General features: G+C 35.7%; 1 protein-coding gene across 1 annotated transcript; it reads left to right on the top strand.

Moving 5' to 3' along the window:
• Positions 1-547: 547 nt before the first annotated feature.
• Positions 548-4,443, top strand: LOC131047048 (wall-associated receptor kinase-like 3). The gene is made up of 3 exons (XM_057980859.2): positions 548-1,399; positions 2,833-2,991; positions 3,103-4,443. The coding sequence occupies exons 1-3, from the start codon at positions 571-573 to the stop codon at positions 4,326-4,328; spliced, it is 2,214 nt and encodes a 737-aa protein (XP_057836842.2). The 5' UTR covers positions 548-570; the 3' UTR covers positions 4,329-4,443.
• Positions 4,444-18,767: the final 14,324 nt, after the last annotated feature.

The following is an 18,767-nucleotide window of genomic DNA, read 5'->3' as shown; positions in this document are numbered from 1 at the left end:
ATCATCTCTAACTTAATCTAAATTTAGTATACTTCCTATATAATATTTTGCATATAAAAGATTGAATATCATATATTTCTTTTAACAACTGTCTACATAATTTTTAAATTAGGTTAATCTTCTTTTCTCAAATTTGAGATGTAAATAAAGCACTCAAGAAAAAACAAAAGAGTTGATGAAAAATGTATATAAAGCATAAAGAACGTGGATTTGATTTACATATGCATGAGTTGTTAAAGCTAGACATTGTCTCCTGTGCAAAACCTTGGCTATGACGTGAGTTCCAACAGTGTCGGTAACTTTAGCTTTATATTTTCTATATACATTTTGTGCTCAAGGTATTCAATTCATTTGCTCATCAACAACGACCAACAGTATCTTTACAATTGAAAATTGAGAGTGAAATATTAACATAATTTAAAATTATTTAGCTAATCCTGAAAATAAATATCTGGTACGCTGTCCTTTACATCAAAATTTCAAAATATACCCGCTATTTATGATGTGCCTGGCCATACTAGTTTACTACTCAAACCCATAAATCCAATGTCAACTCCCAGAGACAGAGGAATGGCTCAGTTTCTGCTTATTATTACCGCCTTCTGTGTAACAATACAGAGCTGCAATAGTGATGGTTGCAGCATAAATTATCCACAGACATGCGGTTATCTCAACATAAATTACCCCTTCAACATCCAGGGTTCGAATTGCGGGCACTCCAACTTCTCTCTTCTATGCAAAAGGAACTCTACTTTCGGACAGGGGAGCATCCCATTTCTTTCGACTCCTACAGGGGAATTCCAGGTCTTAAATCTCTCATACAATTCTCTGCTAATCAATATTAGTCATCTGAAAGCCATCAGCTGCAATGTTTCACAGTCTGCACATGAATTCTTTTCACTTCCGAGGGACGGACCCTTCACAATTTCGGGATCCAATGTGTTTGCCTCCGTTGGCTGTTATACCAACGGATCCTTCTTTCCTACTGCCCTTCAATCAAGAGTTGGGGGAATGTGCGGGGCTTCCTGTTTGAAAATTTACCAGCCAGAGTACTGTAATGGGTTTGGTTGCTGCCAAATTGGGTTGATAGAGAATTGGAGAAGTGTTAATTTTTCAGTGCAGCCGCCGTCTGGAGAATGTGTGTTCTCGACCATACTCGACCCCACGACCTTCAAGATACAGGTTCCTGATAAAGGAAGATTTGGGGCTGGTACTTATGGTCTGAAGATCGATTGGGGTTTTAAGGCTGAAAATTGTTCCTCTGCAAATCAAATGGGCAATCTTACCTGCTCAAGGCATGCTCATTGCCTTGATGTTACCGGGATGCCCGGTTACAAGGTGTGCAGATGTGACGAGGGGTACGAGGGCGATGGTTACCAGGAAGGCGTCCAGTGCACTGGTATGGTACTAAACTTTGTAATTTTTTGGGTTGTTTTCTTCATTCATTTGATTGGGACCTGTTATTTATTTACAATATTAGGGAAAGAGCTACCCTTATAGCTTATGTTCTAATTGCTGTTCATTTCTTGTTTATTAATAGCAGTCTATTTTATTTCAGTAGTTAGCATTTTTTATTGTAATTGATCTATTTGTGCATTTTTATTGATACCCATGTTCTAATTACTGTTCATTCCTAGCTCACCCAATCTCTCAATTATAAATTTAAAGAAATAAAAAAAATAGTTAAAAATCTATTATAAATTTTACAGTACTAGGAGCAGGCCACTTAATCTCTTAGTAGTTAGCATTTTTGGACTGCAGTAGGTTTATTTGTTCATCTTTATTGGTACCCATAGTACACCACTACCGAAATAATTGTGCATAACTATTGGTACTTTTTGATCCTTGTGAATCCGCAGTATGTACTGTTAGAAGCCAGAACAGTAGCTATAAATAAAGTCACATAAAATGAATTTTTTTTTTGTTAAAAACTAATGTATCTAAGATCTGTGGATGTATGAAATTAACTATAACAACTAAAGCTACGCTTCCCGTACTGTAACACTTCAGAAAACTTGAAAGTAGTTTGTTTCCATCCAACTAAAGATGTTTTAATTCAGAACTACTTTTCGCATGTTAAAGATTTTCTCCACAGCCAAATTTCAGGAGGGGCATCCTAAGAAACATTGGATATCTGAATTCTGAAGTAGTTCCTATTGGTTTAGTACAATTAGGAGTACCCCTGGTCACTGTGGATCCCCTTCCTCGTGAGAGTTGTATATACTCTATTGAAGAGTTTCTGCACAGCCAAACATAGAATTGGGGTATCCGTATTATAAGCAACATGGATTAGAGTTTGAGACCTGCGCCTCACCTACTTAATATGCATATCTATGAAGAACCCCTCCGTTTACCCTTCTTGCTGCTTCAATTTCTTCTCTAATGGATTTGAACCAGTAAAGAATTTCATTTATTGCATTTCACAAACTAAAATAATTGATTCATCTCTGGAACTGAAACCTGCTAAAATGGTAAGAGAAATTGTGCTTCTAAATGGGTAAAATATTGAATCCAATATGCTCGGTGGAGCTTATTTTCCATCGACAAGACTTCTGGCGTAAAGCCAAGTGATAGACGCTCCTAAATTCTTATTCCAGGATATCTGAAGATTCTGAACAGAATGTGACTAAAAATGGGGGGAATTTATCAAATCAAATACAAGATGAAAGAGCACGCAATCTCATTAATTGGGGAATTAATTGATAGTAGATAATCACCAGGTTTAGGCTTTTGATTTTATTTCAAAGCTAGTAAAATCATTGGGTATGGGTTTGTTCTTTCCCAGTGTTCATTTACAGGATAATGTAAATTTGTTAAAATGGAATCCTGCAGATATAAATGAATGTGATATTTTTCAAAATGAATGCATTCTACCGCCGGTGGGAAGGTGTGTGAACATGAATGGTTCTTACGCTTGCTTTTGCGCCAAGGGAAAAGGTGATGGTAAGACCAGTTGCACAGACGACAGCATACTTGCTCCCCTGCTTATAGGTATTTTTCTAAATTTTCTAAATTTATTGTAGAAGTTGCATTATATCAATCAAAATTAATTTCTAAAACTCTTCAACTGTGGCTCATGAATATTGCCATTGTTTAAAGCAGGAATCTTTACGTCCTTGGTAGGAGGACCACTGATTGCAGGGGCCCTGTTTTGGGTAGTGAAGAAAAGGAAACAGGTACTCATGAGAAGAAAGTACTTTCTGCAAAACAAAGGCCTTCTTCTGCAAGAATACATCTCCTCAGACAGAGGGCGGAGGAAAGTCACTATTTTCTCAGAAGCAGAGCTTGTAAAGGCAACCAACAATTTCTCTGAAGATCTCAAGGTGGGAGTTGGAGGTTTTGGGAATGTTTACCAGGGAAAACTGGCAGAAGGCAGGTTAGTGGCTATTAAAAAATGCAAAGATGTTGACGAGGAACACATCAAACAATTCATCAATGAAGTCATAGTTCTGTCTCAGATCGATCACAGAAACATTATAAAACTCTTGGGCTGCTGCTTGGAAACTCGAATTCCATTACTGGTCTACGAATATGTCTCCAATGGCACACTGTTTGATCATCTCCATGGAAAGGATGGGACCAAATTCTTGACATGGGATAAGAGGTTACAGATCACAACAGAAACTGCAGAAGCAGTGGCTTATCTGCATTCTTCTGCTTCTGTTCAAATTGTACATAGAGATATCAAGTCTGCAAACATTTTACTTGACTCCACATATTCTGTCAAGCTATCAGACTTTGGGTTATCCCGTCTAATGCCAACGGGCAATACCCATCTGACTACCGGTGTGAAGGGGACATTGGGGTATGTGGATCCACAATACTACAAGACTGTAGAGCTCACAAGCAAAACAGACATTTACAGCTTTGGGGTTGTGATGGTGGAGCTGTTAACCAGCATGAAGGCTATGTCTGTAGACAGAGCAAAAGAGGAACGTATCTTGGCAGACTTATTTCTGTCTAGGAAAGGCCAGAGTCTGGTTGCTGAATTATTTGATACTCGGCTGGTGGAGAAGGATCAGATGGAGTCCATGACAAGTGTGGCTAATTTAGCAGAGGCTTGTCTAAATGAGGATGTGAACATGCGGCCCTCCATGAAGGAGATTCTTCAGGAGCTCTTGTTGATTACAAGCAGCAATACGACAGGAGTAAGAAGAGCACATTCTTGGGTAAACAAAAATGATTTAAAGATTATGAATGAAGAGGAGAAGTCTGTTCCTTTTGGCTCACAGGAGACGAGTTACAAAACAAAGCAACCATTGAGATTTAATGTAAAATGCAAGGTGTTCCATTCATCTCCTGTAATCAACACGTCTTTCACAATATAGTGTGTGTGTTTTCTTCTCTATTGTGGAGGAGAAGCTAACTCATTGTAAGATGTGTTTTTAATTTTTTTTCTGATTTTAAAAAAAATCTTGATAAAGAGGTCACAAATTCAAATTTCGAGTTGGTCTAGTGGTGAAGAAATTGTGCTCTTGAAAAAGAGGTCATGAGTTATGTATGCCTTTTGTAGCACAAATGCCTCCCGCAAGGAGTAGAGGGAGTCCCATATTGCTATAAGCCAAATTCAATTTGTCTTCAAACTTAAATGTTTACTGTATCATTAAATTTGTTATTAGTTCCCGTAATAGTACTCGATATTAGTATTAAAGATATTGGTTTTCTACAATCCAGAATAGTTCTTTTTGTTGTTTCTCGATTCGATTGTGTATATTTTTTCTTGCATCAGCATTTCAAATCACACTATATGATCCATCATCAAGATGAAAGAGAGCTTAGGAATAGAATCCAAGCTCTCTTTCATCCTCGTGATATTAGAATTGTTTTTATTTCTATTCAAAATATTATATTTAATTTCTCACCTTTTTAAAAAGTTAGTTTCTTTCATATTTTTATATCATGCGAAGTCTATATTTTAAGCATTCCTTTCATTTAAAATAAGGAGGATGGTTATAACATTTGGATTGTATCTATTTTCAATTCTTATTGATTTTATTTGAAATATTTTATCAATTGTTTTAATATTACATATAAAAGTTTTGGGTTTAATTTCTTCTATTTTTTTTTAAATTTTGGTTGTTTAATATTTTTTATCATGCCTTCACTAAAAACAAGTATGGTGACTACAATGTTGCATTACATTTATTTTGGATGCAATGCATTTTAAGAGATTTGGTATGCATATAACATCATTAGAATTTTGTTGTCATTGAAACGCAATGTAATCATCTAATCCGATGGCCAAGGCTTTGTGTGAATGTAACAAATGTCATCAATACAAAAAAGAATTTAGTATATAATTTGTTCAAAGCAAGCATGTTGATATCTTCAAACCCAACAAATATAGATTGATTGCGTTCCATCTCTCATCACCTACAAAAAACTAGATCAAGAGGACATCAATGCTTAACTGTGAAGTATTGGCCATGATTATGCGTGCTCAACTTGTGAACAACTCTCAATTGACTTTAACAATGAATAGTCTTAATATTCAAACATATTCTTCTAATATAATATTTTATAATGAAAAACCTATTCATTATTAATTGTTTTCTTTTTTTTCACATACATGAGAAGAATTTGGTTGACCTCATTAATTTTACTATTGCATCACATAGATTCCGTCATTCACTAAAGTGCCTCAAATTTCCAAACATTTAAGATACAAATTCATCCTAGAGAGTTTGGAGTGCATCTATCTCATCCCATACAATACGATTAATACAAAATTTGAGCCACTTTAAACAATTCTACGTTTTAAAAAAAAAGTTAGTTAATAAGCTCCATATGCTAGGATCTTTTCTTTGAATATTCATCAACTTTGAGAAATCATCAGTATGTCCAAAAAAGTAAGTTAAATCTTTTTGGTTTGATATTGGGGGGCCAAATCCCTCAAAATGAATCTATACTTTGCATGTCTACAAACTCCTTTGGAAAGAACTTGCACCTTTTATTTTTAAATGCATCTCCACCACCAATGCACAAAATCTCTTGAAGATTTTGGGTTAAATAACCTACACGTCAAGGAAATTAATATTCATGGTCACTTGTGAGCAATGAGCTCTAGTATCTTGAGGCCTTTCTCTTGTTTTCAATCCCATTGTAACTATGTGCTTGGGTTAAATACTTTAATTTCAGTGATTTGACATTGTTTAAGTTGTCAACTTCTTTTATTTATAAATTCTAGGTAGCTATGTTGCACTTTGATACACAACATATATATTTGTAAATGAGATGTCCAAAACCTCCTTTTGTGCTTCTAACCACCTCTAACATGCACATTAAAGGATAAAATAGAAACCTCTCAAAATATAAAAAGTAAATGAAATCACACATACAAAGCATATGCAACAAAAAATACACTTAGGAGAAAGCCTGAAATGGTAGAAAATTCTCAAAAGAGAAAGCACTATCTCCTCATGCCACTAATCCTCAACCTTTCACATGTATAGATCACCTTAATAGGATTTATAAATGCTCCAAATCTTATACTAAGCTCCATCACATATATAGACTAACTTGAAGATGACACATGTAAATACAACAACTCCTATTACAATAGTAGAAAGGAATAAAACCTCCATAAAATAGTTAGAATGAATAAATCCCTAATTCCACTCAAATAAATCACATGTATCCTCCATCAAATCAAGAGAAAACCTAAACAAGACATGATGTGTAGGTGAACAACATGCCCTCTTGACATCCATGGAGACCTCTCTCATATTTGGAGCTTCCATGACACCTACAACTATCCTCTACATGACACCTTCAACCAATCTTCCATTTGCTTCACAACAATCTCCTCTAACCACTTACCACAATGTTCCACTTACCTATCATAATGCTACACCTCCATCACAATCCAACATTTCTCACTCCAATTCAGCCGTTGAAGCCACAATAAACTATTTGATCCAAAATGTTTCATCTTTATGACAAAAATCAACTTCCATCACTCAATCCAAATACACTATTCCTACATGTTCTATCGTTAGCTCACTTTCCCAAGACATCCTTTGTACTTGTTTGACACAACACATTAATGCTCCTCGTTTGGAGAAATAATGGACAAGGTGACCCCAAAACTCATGTGAAAATATTTTCAACTTAGTATAGTGATGTTTCATACGATCCAAGACTCGTGGAAAAACTATTTACCTGCACCTTAAGAGAAAAGTCTTTGCAATGGTTTTTCTCCTTGCCTCATTCAATTAATTTTTTTCAACAATTGACTAATGCATTTGTTCTACATTTTCAAAACAATATTGGTCCACAAATTACTTTAACTAATTTGATGCATTGTAAACAAGGAGTTAACGAAAAAGTGACCGATTTCATTGGTAGATATAAACATTTTGCATTCACACTTTGCTTATACTATGCCTAATGGTGATGCTCAAATAATTCTCATTAATAACTTGCAAAAAGACATTAAAGATAAGCTTTTGTTTTCTGATGCATTTTTCACACAATTGTTGATGGGGTTTGCTTAGCTTGCTCACACTTCACCTAGTCGGTGTTGGTCAATTCCACCAACCACTCCAAGTCTAGCTTTGCTCCAAGACCTCCAAGTCCTTCTCAATCTCTTCTAGGGCTTCCTCTTTTCCAATCTCAAGATGTTTGCAACAAGTGTTTGACTAGGAACCCTACCATTTCAAAGTGTTTCCCATATGCTCAATCTTGCTAACTTGACAACAACTTGTCAATTTCACCCCCATACTATTGTGAGTCATTGCAGAGGCATGGAGGTAGCATTTAAAATGGAATTAATTCCATTTGGGTCCATTTGTGGTTTGCATTCACTATCTTTCTTACTGATTTCACCATTTTGCCTAGAAATAGGGCTACAAGGAATGAGCCCCTATTAGGCCTCCAAAATCCGATTTTCAAGGGTTTAGAGGAAATCGGTCCAAAAGACCTTGCAAAGAGTTTTACTTTTCTTCAATCATTCACATATCCCCAAGAGATTTTGGTGGTTTTGGTTTCTCAACTTGCCGTATAGTGCCCTAACCCAAAAATGAGGGTTTGGTAGGGTTTCTAGGCCTTTAACCGGTAGTGACTGTTCAAGTTTGAGAAATGGGAATCTAGATGACTTTTCAAGGTTTCTCCTTGCTACTGCAAATCTGTGTGGACCTCATGAATCATCCCAAATGGGTTGGCCAAGTTTTGGTAATCACCTCTGCACTATGTACTCAATTTTCACCCTGTCTTCTCTAGCCGGGTTGCTCTTGGACTTGCCTAGAACAAGGTGGTAGCCATATCAATCTCCACTTCCAGAACTCCTCCCTACATATTTACACTGTACAATGGGTTTCCTTCCATGTCCCAACAGGTCGTGATGGTAGCACGGAGAGATTTTATGGGGCAACCATTTTACATGAAATTGCTATTTACAAGCCAAAACTGGTTGATTGGAAACCAAACAATGAAAATACTTGCACACCCTATCTACAAAGGATGAAAGGAGACAAATAGTACTGGAACACACCAACGAACTACAATCCAAAATTGGATCAATGGATTCAATCTATTAGTGTTCACATTTTATACAAAATAAGACAAAAACAGTGATAACTGTTCGAAAATGAGTAGTTTCAGATTGTCAATCATACAAAATAAAAATTCCAAACTTGGTAACCATGCAAGAGGAGGTTTAAATAGTCTTCCCCATGTGTGGAGGCATTCTAGGGAATTGTGCTATCCCTAACTCCATTGCTAAGCTCCTTTAGGACAAAAGTTGTCTTGACAACTTTTACAACTTTCCACATTTTGCTTTGCCAACCTAAACAACCTATTACAAGTCATTACTCAAGACTTTTTAAGAATTCCTAAGACCATTCTAAACCTCTCTAATTCTCACACCAAGTTATGCCACTTTTGACCATCAAGAAGGCCATTTCAACTACTCAACTACTACCTATACACAAAGTGCAAACCTAGGAAGAAAACCAACTCAACTAGGCCTATACTTGACTCAAAACAAACATCACACACACTCCTTGGACCCTCCTAGAATCCTTATTAGGAACCTGACTTGGCTAAGGTCAGTACAAACGAAAATTGTGAAAGGACTATGAGCCTAAGTCCTAGGTGCTCTTGCACCAATTGTGCATAGAGCTTTATAATTATGAGCTTCAAGTGAGTCAATTTGAACCTTCTTCATCATTGACTCCAATTGATAAGGATGAATATGCTAATCAAACTTTTCAAAAATTTGAAAAAAAAGTAAGTATTTCATCAAGAGCAATACCAATAACAATTCTTCCAATCATATTGATTCTCAGGTGGCAACCACAACACTTGTTGTAGCTCCCTTCTCACCAATTTTTAGACATCGTAATTTCACTCCTCTTTCTGATTTATTGCATAGCATCATGCTTAAATTGATTAAATAGATAATATGATGAAGCTTTCTCCTATTTTTTGCATGGATACCTCTAAGCTTGTGCCATCTTTTTTTGATCCTAAAGCCTATTGCTAATACCATTGCCAAACTAGCCATGATACTGAAAAGTGCTATAGATTAAAGCATGAAATTAAAGATCTTGTTGACTCTAACACTAGTAGTAGATGGTGTGAATGATATAATGAAATAAATTTGTGACACCTCCTAATCAAAATTTACAAATCAAGTTAGTAATCCTTTGCCTTCTCATTCTATCTACGTTGTTGAGCCTAAGGACCCAATATTTATAGATATTAATTATATATGTTGTGAATTAAACAATAATGTTGTGAACTTGATTGAGCAACCTAGACCTAAGTGTGACCCTTGCATTACCTTTGACCCAAGAGATAGATCATTAGAGAACCTGATGGACCCTTATACAAAACTATGAAGATTAAAGGAACACTCTCACGTCGAGTGCTCATTGATCCAGTATGTATAGTGAATGTTTTCACGGAAGAACATCTCTATACACAAAAAATATATCAAGATACATATGATAAATTTGATGTTATTATTAAGGTACATGATGGTTTCACTTGTCCCATTATAGGTTCTATCACCATTACCATAAAGGTTGGTACTCAGTGCTTAGATGTTACCTTTACCATTGTTGGGTGAAAATTTTGTAAACTGGTGAAGGTTCGCAAAATGTGTGTTTCATGACAACACTTGGGATAATATCTCTCAGAAGGCAAGATATGCTCCCTCCTAATTATAAGGGAAGTCTCCCCCTTTATACTGCAATTACTTTCTATTCTATCTACCTACTAACTTTCCACTAATTCAAGGTACAATAACAACTTAGTTCTCTTTCTTCAGAACCAGTTCTATTGGATTCTCTTTTAAAACCAGATTTTCTCTTAACTCAAACAACTCAAAACTTGTAGTAATATTTAAAACTAAGTTAACTGGGAATTAAAGTGTCTGTGAAAGAACAAAGTCTTCCGTTACTTCCCCTTTTCTGAAAATGACTTCGGGTCAAGAATTACATACACTTAATAACTCAAAGATTCTCTTATATACCGAACTCCTATCAACCATTGTAACCCAAATATATTTTCAGCTCAAAGACTTACAATATATTTAAAGATATTCTACTCTAACTAGATAATATGTATAGTACAAATACTTTACTTCTTACCTTTTCAATACAAATTCTAGAGATAGCTTGTAAAAGCTCAAAGACTTAAAGCAACCTTCTCTCAACCAGTTTCCGATTCTTGAAATTTCGAAGTAACTCAAAGATTACTTGCAAAACTCAAATAAAATCTTCAATATATAGCACAAAGAACTATATCCAACTTTAATCATTTAAGAAAGTATGACACCAATGACATAAGAACCTTCATACCACACATAAGATTTAACCCAAAACAAAGTTTCAATGTCAAGCTTATCTTCTTCTTGATTAAATTGTAAATTTACAAAAAGAACACAAAGTCTCAGTTTGCTCTTCACTTGGGAAGAGTTTTGTTGCATAAATAAAGATGGAAAAAAGATCCTTATTACAATAATAACTATCATATATATAGAAGAGGGGTGCAACATGAAATTAGGAAATTATAACTAATTTTAAGACCAAGTCAAAAGAAGAGTTCAATTTGACTTAGGAATTGTGCAATCAATAGGTGCACATGAGCAAATACAAAATGACACCTGAGGTGTCGATTGACATAATCAAATGCCATTGGGAAAAACATGAAAATGACTAATAAGTTGAATCTTGCTTCTGGAATTCCTCAAATTTATGCAAAGCATTCTTCATTTGAACTCCATCAGGTCCTTGGGTATTGTCGGTGATGACTTTGACCTTGGTGATGGAATCTTCTAAGTCGATACAACACTTCTTATTTTTCTTCAAAAGTGAATGCAAAAAATACAAGATGAACTGAAGATTTGGTAACCTGTCAATTGAGGACAAAGAGAAGTCCTCCCTATTAACTTTAATAGTCATGAGCAAGCTAAATTCTTTGATGATTTCATCCACATCAAGCACCTTTTCATTCTCATCAAGGAATACACTTGGAATTTCAAAGATCTTAGCAACAATCTCCTTCTTATCTGCACATTCTTTTTGGGTCTTCCTCACATCCTTGACTAGGTGCTCTAGGATATTCATCTGATGCTCCAATGATTCTTGTTGCTCAATATATATTCACCATGAAGGAATAACACCATTTTGAATAAGATCATTAGGATCATAATATTCAAACTTCAACTAGGCTTCAAAATCCTTTTCTTGTGTTTCATGTTCGTTAGAGAATACCTCTATGGTGATATCTGCTTTTGTCTTTATTGCATCAAGATTGATGACAATAGTACAAGCTGAACTTATGAGTCACGTGCCTGGACTCAACATTCGATCCATCCATTCTCCTATAGCTCTGCTACGAGATGCTGCCTATTCAGCTCTTTTGACAACCTGTCCATCTAAAGATGAAGTTATTGGTTCAACAACCTCTGAGGATTTAGTTACCTTGATAAGAATTGAGGTGAGTTATTCAATTCATGCCTTGAGTTGATATTTCTTGGTATTATCTTCATCATACCTAGAAACTAGGGCTTCCAAAGCTTACTAAGCATCCTGCACCACAAAATCATGAGTTTGCTTTCCCACCTCAATTCTATGAATCACATAATCTGAATCTTGGACCTGACCAATAATTGCATTTGAAGGAGGATCAACAACCTCAACATACTTGTTCTTATTCTTATCAATATTAACCCTTGTTAGAGTTTTAACATTTTTGGTAGTTTTGGGCTTGATAGGAACAATTTGATTGAAATCAAAATCTTCAGGAGAAATTGCCCACTTCTTCCTCTTTGGCGCATTAGAAAACAACTAAGGTGGTAAATTCGAATCATCATTCTCACCTGCTACCACATTCTGAGAGGGATTGATAGAATCCTGAACGGTGGTGGTTACTATAGGTTAGGTCATTGTAACAACATGGGAAGAGGTTAGGTCATTGTAACAACATGGGAAGAATTTTCAAGGGATGATTTGTTAGATCTAGGAGACATGGATCTATCAAAATCATCCATCCTAGTTGCAAACACTTCAGACAAAGTAGGAAAAACTAAGAAGACATTTTTGATGTTGTCGTGAGGAGTATCTAGAGAGGACTCACTAACACTAGTGGAAGATACATGGATAATATTTGAAGGAGAAACACAAGTAATCACTAGGGGTTCTGACTTAGAGGTAGAAATAGGAACCTGTAACATAGATGAAGAAGGAGGTACCTAGGGTAAAGACTCATCAACTTGTGGCAATACCTCTTCATAAAATTCACCATGTTCCTGATCACCTTCTTGTCCTTCTTCCAATTGATCAACATCAATTGGTTCTTCATCAGGATGCTCACTCTCCACCTATCCATTTGGTACTTCAGACTCCTGTGTCTCATGAACATTAGAGGCCGATGGCTCTCCTTGAGCTTTCCCTTTCTGAGTTCCAATTGTTAACTTCAATTTGGGAGCTTTGGCTAGAGTAGTAGGATCATGTCTATTCTTGGCTCTAATTTATGATGTTCCCATTGGGCCAACAGTGTCATCGTCAGAACCAGAAGAGAAGGGTTTCATTGGAACACCATGCAAAGTCAACCAAATATTGGTATTTGTAAGTGTACGCGGGAAAATACGGTGATCAAAACGAATAAATTGAGACCAAAAGACCCACATACCAATGAGACTCTTGGTGCAAGTATATAAACTAATTGAACTAGTTTAACTTCCCAAGGGGTGTCCCATTGTTCTCTATCTCATAGGATCCCTAAAGCCAATGTTTTTGCTCTTAGATGATTGAGCAAGTGACTTAGGAATGACAACTCCAAGAACGAGTGATATTTGATCTACATGCATGAATGCATTCTAAGATCTATATGATGTGTTAAAACTATGATGATTAAATTAAGATGAAGATAATGATATAATAAAGATATTGCTAAATTATCCTAATCATGATATACTAGCATGGATATATTATTGATATGAAATGAAATGCTTTTAAATGTTTATGATGATATTTTAACAAAGAGAGGCTAAAAATGCTTAGTAAATTAGACTACAATGTAGATGCCTGAAACTTGGATATATGGATAATAAAGAATGAGAGCTCTATTTATAGGAAAAATAGGGCAATGGATGGTTAAGATTGAATAATCTTAACAAGGGCTAAGATTGAAATTTAATCAATCCATGTTTAAAATTTTCACCAATGAAATGGTGACAATTGTCAACAAGAGGTTGCTTGAGAGGAGATGCAAGAGGCATTAAATGTCTGAGAAGACATGAAGGTTACCTTAGGAGGTAAAGGTTAAGGTTAGGTTAGGGTTATCCAATGGATAATGCTTTTACCCAAGGGGCAAACTCTTGTGCAAGGGTTAAATGGATAACTATGGTCAAAGCCATAAGTATTTGATGAGACCCTTGAGTCAAAAAGATGGTTAAGTTAGAGGAAAGTCTCTAACCAAAGGTCAAAGGTGAGTTAGCCATAAATGGTTATGTAAGAGCCTTTAATGGTTTGGAAGACTTTAGAGGTTAACCATTTGAAGACACAAAGCCTTTAATGGTTATTGAAGACTTTGGAGGCTTTGAGAAGTGACTTCCTTTTACTTAGGAATGTGACAATAATTAGGAGATGAATTAGGCTAAATTGAAAGTGATTAGAAGAATCTAGAAGGGGTTCAGGAGGCAAGTGAGAGATGTAGGAAAATGCAAGTGGATGAGGGAAAAGGATTTTAATTAAAATAAAATTACTTTATTTCAACCAAAAATAGATACAACTTGCATAAATACAGGTGGGGGGATTTTATAAATAAATTAGATTTATTTATTTGCAAGGCTCAATTTAATTAAATGTAAATTTAATTAAAAAGGGAGAAAGGGGAATTAATTAAATAAAGTAATTTATTTAATTAAAGGTTAGAGAAGGTTTATATGAATTTAATTAAATAAATTGAGTAATTTATTTAATCAAATAGGTGAATGCGAAGAAATCAATTAAATAGAATTTAATTAATAAGGGGATATGGTTAAAATAAATATTAAATATTTATTTAGGAAGGTGGTCAGATTTATGCATCTACATTTTGCCCCTCTTTGAAGTGATGTGTGTGCACATATTGATTCAAAGAAAAACCGTTGGATATGCTGCCAAATTTTTTCGATATGATGTTGTCGCCAAAGTTGTTGATATGATGTCCCAGATGTAGATTTGATGAACAATATTGATGATGCTCCCTTGGGAGATGAATCAAGGATTTGGTGAAAAGTTACATGCCCCACTTATTAACCTTTCGATTTACCCTATTAAAAGGTAAAAAGTGATTTTGAAAAATCATTTGCACACTTGTCTTCTTGTGATTGTGACATTTGGAGCTCTGTCCACGATGTCGATTCCGTACTCTTCACACCGATTTGAGCACGTCAGCCAATACCGAAGACCCGCAACATATGGCCCACCAGTAAGTGGCTAAAATCCCTTTTTTAAAAATTAATTTCATTGATTGTTGTCACATTTTTCAATTTTTGGGCCAGAATTTGCCGGTTTAGCGCGTAGCGTAGGTACTTTAGCGCATACAATAGGAATTTTAGCACATAGCAAACCCTAGGTAGGTTTAGCATATGAGTGCCAAATAGTAGCGCGATCGGGGGTAGGTTAGCATGTAGGGTAATTTTAGTGCATAGGGTTTGTAGAGCAGCACAAAGGGTATGCTAGTTAGCGCATAGGATAGCTTTAGCACGTTGGGCAAATAGGGTAGCACAAATGGTATGACAGTTAGCCCATAGAGTAGAACAACATGTTGGGAAAATAGGGTAGCGCATTGAAGTCGTGTTGTAGTGTGTGATAGCAAGATGGCACATAAGGTGTGCTTCATAGCACATAAGTAGAAAAGATTAGCGCATACGTGGTAGCTTAGCGCTTTGAAGCCCTGATTTAGCGCATAGGGCAAAAAGTTGGAAAAAAGGTGTTTTGAAAAATGCATCGTGAGTAAATGAATTGCATAGTCTTGTGTAGATGTCGATATGGGTTCGTCGATTGTCTGATATGGTTTGTGATCTGATGTGAGTCCTATTTTGATATGATGTCTAATTTTGATATGCTGCTAGATTGCGATATGAGTCTGTGGTCTGTATGGATCTTGTTTTGATATAGGTCTTGATTTTGATATGGATCTGATTTCGATATGGGTCCTGAGTCGATATGGGTCTTGAGTCGATATGGGTCTTTGACTCGATATGGGCCTTGATTTCGATATGGATCTTGTTTTCGATATGGGTCTTGATTTTGATATGGATCTTGTTTTTGATATGGGTCTTGATTTCGATATGGGGCTTGAGTCGATATGGGTCTTGAGTCGATATGGGGTCTTTGAGTCAGTACGGGTTTTGATTTCGATATGGATCTTGTTTTCTATATGGGTCTTGATTTTGATATGGGTCTTGATATGATGCACTGATATGATTCACTGATTGATGCAAATATGTTTCTGATGTGTTTTTGATATGATTCACGTTTTCAAGTTGATTTGTTGTTGATTTTTGATAGATTTGATTGAATCGAGAACTGATGATGGATATGTGTTGATTTGCAGGAAGAGCTTGGTGTACTACAGTCTCGAGAGCGATTCTCGAAGCCATGGACACTTATCCCGTGCTTGTCACAGGCTGACAAAGATGTGATTGAGAGATGTGGGTTATCATCCTTACTAGACATGCCCCGATATATCATTAACCAGGGGTTACTAACAACATTGGCAGAGAGGTGGCACAACAATACAAACACCTTTCATTTGGCGACTGGTGAGATGACAGTTACCCTAGAGGGTTGTTATTGGATTCTGCAAATTCCTTTGGTTGGGGATTTTCTACCCTATGAGAAGATCGAGGAGGTTGGCATAGAGGCTCTCCACTGTATTTTTTAGGATGATCAAATTAGTGGCTACGAGATCCCGTGGTAGGAGTTTTTGGATTTGGGTTATGCTCCACTGCCGCCAGTATTATCAGGTTTCATTGGTGGTTTCCTATGTCTCGACCATAGGTTGCAGGGACTAGCCGTTGGATGGGGATTGGTTCTAGAGGATATGGTGACACAGGGATGCAGGTTTTCATGGGGTCTTGCATGTTGTCCCACCTATATCGAGAGCTCCACCAAGTAGTGTATTTTGGATACACTAGTCTATCAGCTGGGGTGACGTTATTACAAGTTGATGGACTTGTAAAGCACTAAGAGGGAGGGGTGAATCAATGACACCAAAAACAATACTACTTTAAACACTAACCGGTAGATATACTTAACAAGTTTGTAAAACAATATGCATGCAATCCAAAATGATATAACAACATCCACAATAAGTAAAATATCCACCATAACACAAGTGTTTATATGTGGAAAACCCAAATTAGAAAAACCACGGTGAGATGAGACTCACAAGTTAACTATCTGCAATAATAGATAACTGATCGGTTAAGGTCTACAAAAAGTTGCTCTGCTAGGAGCGAATCTTGTTAAAGATCCCAAAGCTTAGTTAAAAGCTATACCCTGTAAAAGGTAGGACCCAGTTAGGAGTAACCTCGATAGAGGATTTCTGAGTCCAAACTAATGGATCACTTGGTTAGAGGATTTGTACAATGAAGCTTGTTAGAGCTTACCCCGTTAGGGGATTTAATTGTTACAGTGATTAGAAAACAACAGGTGGTGTGATCTAGTAGTAACACAACTTGCTTGAATAGATCCTCTTCTGCGCACTCAAAACTTCATTACCAACATACTCTACAACTTAACACTTCTTCCTTTGCTCAAATCATCTCATAACATATCTCCTTCGCTCATACAAAATAATTCATTGTGATGTCAATATATAGACATTTAGATTTCATGTCTGCCTCTAAAAATCATATCACAATTTCCTAGGTGTAGTGTATCTGGTCAAACAATCATAACTCATCACAAAAATATCGTCAAAAATTGTCGGTAAGGATAACTCATCATGACTAGTGATAACTCATCACATAATCAATGAATACCGGTTGGGACAACAATACCGGTTGAAGTTAAACATATAAACCGTTTATCCTTTGATGCTCCTTTGATAATCTCCGCTGGATCTTCAGGTTGATGTCGAGTTATGTATATCCACTGGTTGTATCCATTTATATACCAGTTGTCACCATGTACCGATTAGATATAAACTTCTAGTATACCAGTTGTAGTATAAACAACTTTGAAGTCACATCGATAGACAATATGAACATATGTGTGTGTATGTGTTTCATCAATGACAACATATGAAGTTATTCATTACAATCATTATCAAGCCAACAATCTCCCCCTTTGGCATTGATGGCAACACTTAGAAAATTTTACAACAATACCGCTAAGTGTGTTTACAACAAAAAAATAAAATTTGTACACACACACACACACACACACATACTTCCCCTTACTACATACAACATACAAAATTTTCACAACACACATACATATTTCTACTCCCCCTTTGACAACAATGCCAAATTGAAAAGCAAAATACACACACACACACACACACATATATATATATAGAAAAATTTGTAGCAAAATGTTTTACTTATACGAAAACTTAAAAAACTAAATCAAGATGTATACAGTGCGATCCTCAAAAAAATGTCACTAAAGTTTCTCTTCAATTGAGAAAAAGCATGTTCCCATGTCTCCAACAAGTTCTCAGTGATCCCAATTGTGGTCATAATCTGAGTATGGAACTCTTCCATTGAATCAAGTGTACATGTTTCTAGAGTAGCCAAAATTGCTTCTGCATTCTTGTAGGCTCTTTGCAAAATGTCCACTTGGGGTCTGAGTAGATTCTTCAATTCCTTCAGGGATCAGAGTCTTTTTGCCTTTTCAAAACCATAGTGTAGTCACATAAATCTGTCCATTTTAATTAAATGAATATTTGCTATTTATTTGATTAAAAACCCACTAGCCATCAGTTAATTAAATTAACATTTAATTAATTCATCTTCAAAACATTCTCCTATTAATTAAATAAATTATTCAATTTATTTTAATTAATTCATTAAACCAAATTCATAATCAATTAAATGAATAAATCTTATTTATTTAATTTAATCCCCTTTCTTCTTTTAAGTAAATAATTAAAAACATTTATTGAAATCATCCCCCCCCCACTTGCATTTTCCTACAAATGCAAGTTGCAACCACAAGTTGAAATAAATTAATTTAATTTTAATTAAAATCCTATTTTCTCTCACCCACCAAATCCACTTGCACTCCTAAAACCCCTTCTAGATTCTTCTAACCCCTTCC

The sequence above is a fragment of the Cryptomeria japonica genome, chromosome 7, assembly GCF_030272615.1.
Source record: "Cryptomeria japonica chromosome 7, Sugi_1.0, whole genome shotgun sequence".
Classification (NCBI taxonomy): Eukaryota; Viridiplantae; Streptophyta; class Pinopsida; order Cupressales; family Cupressaceae; genus Cryptomeria; species Cryptomeria japonica.
This window is presented reverse-complemented; position numbering and strand designations above follow the sequence as displayed.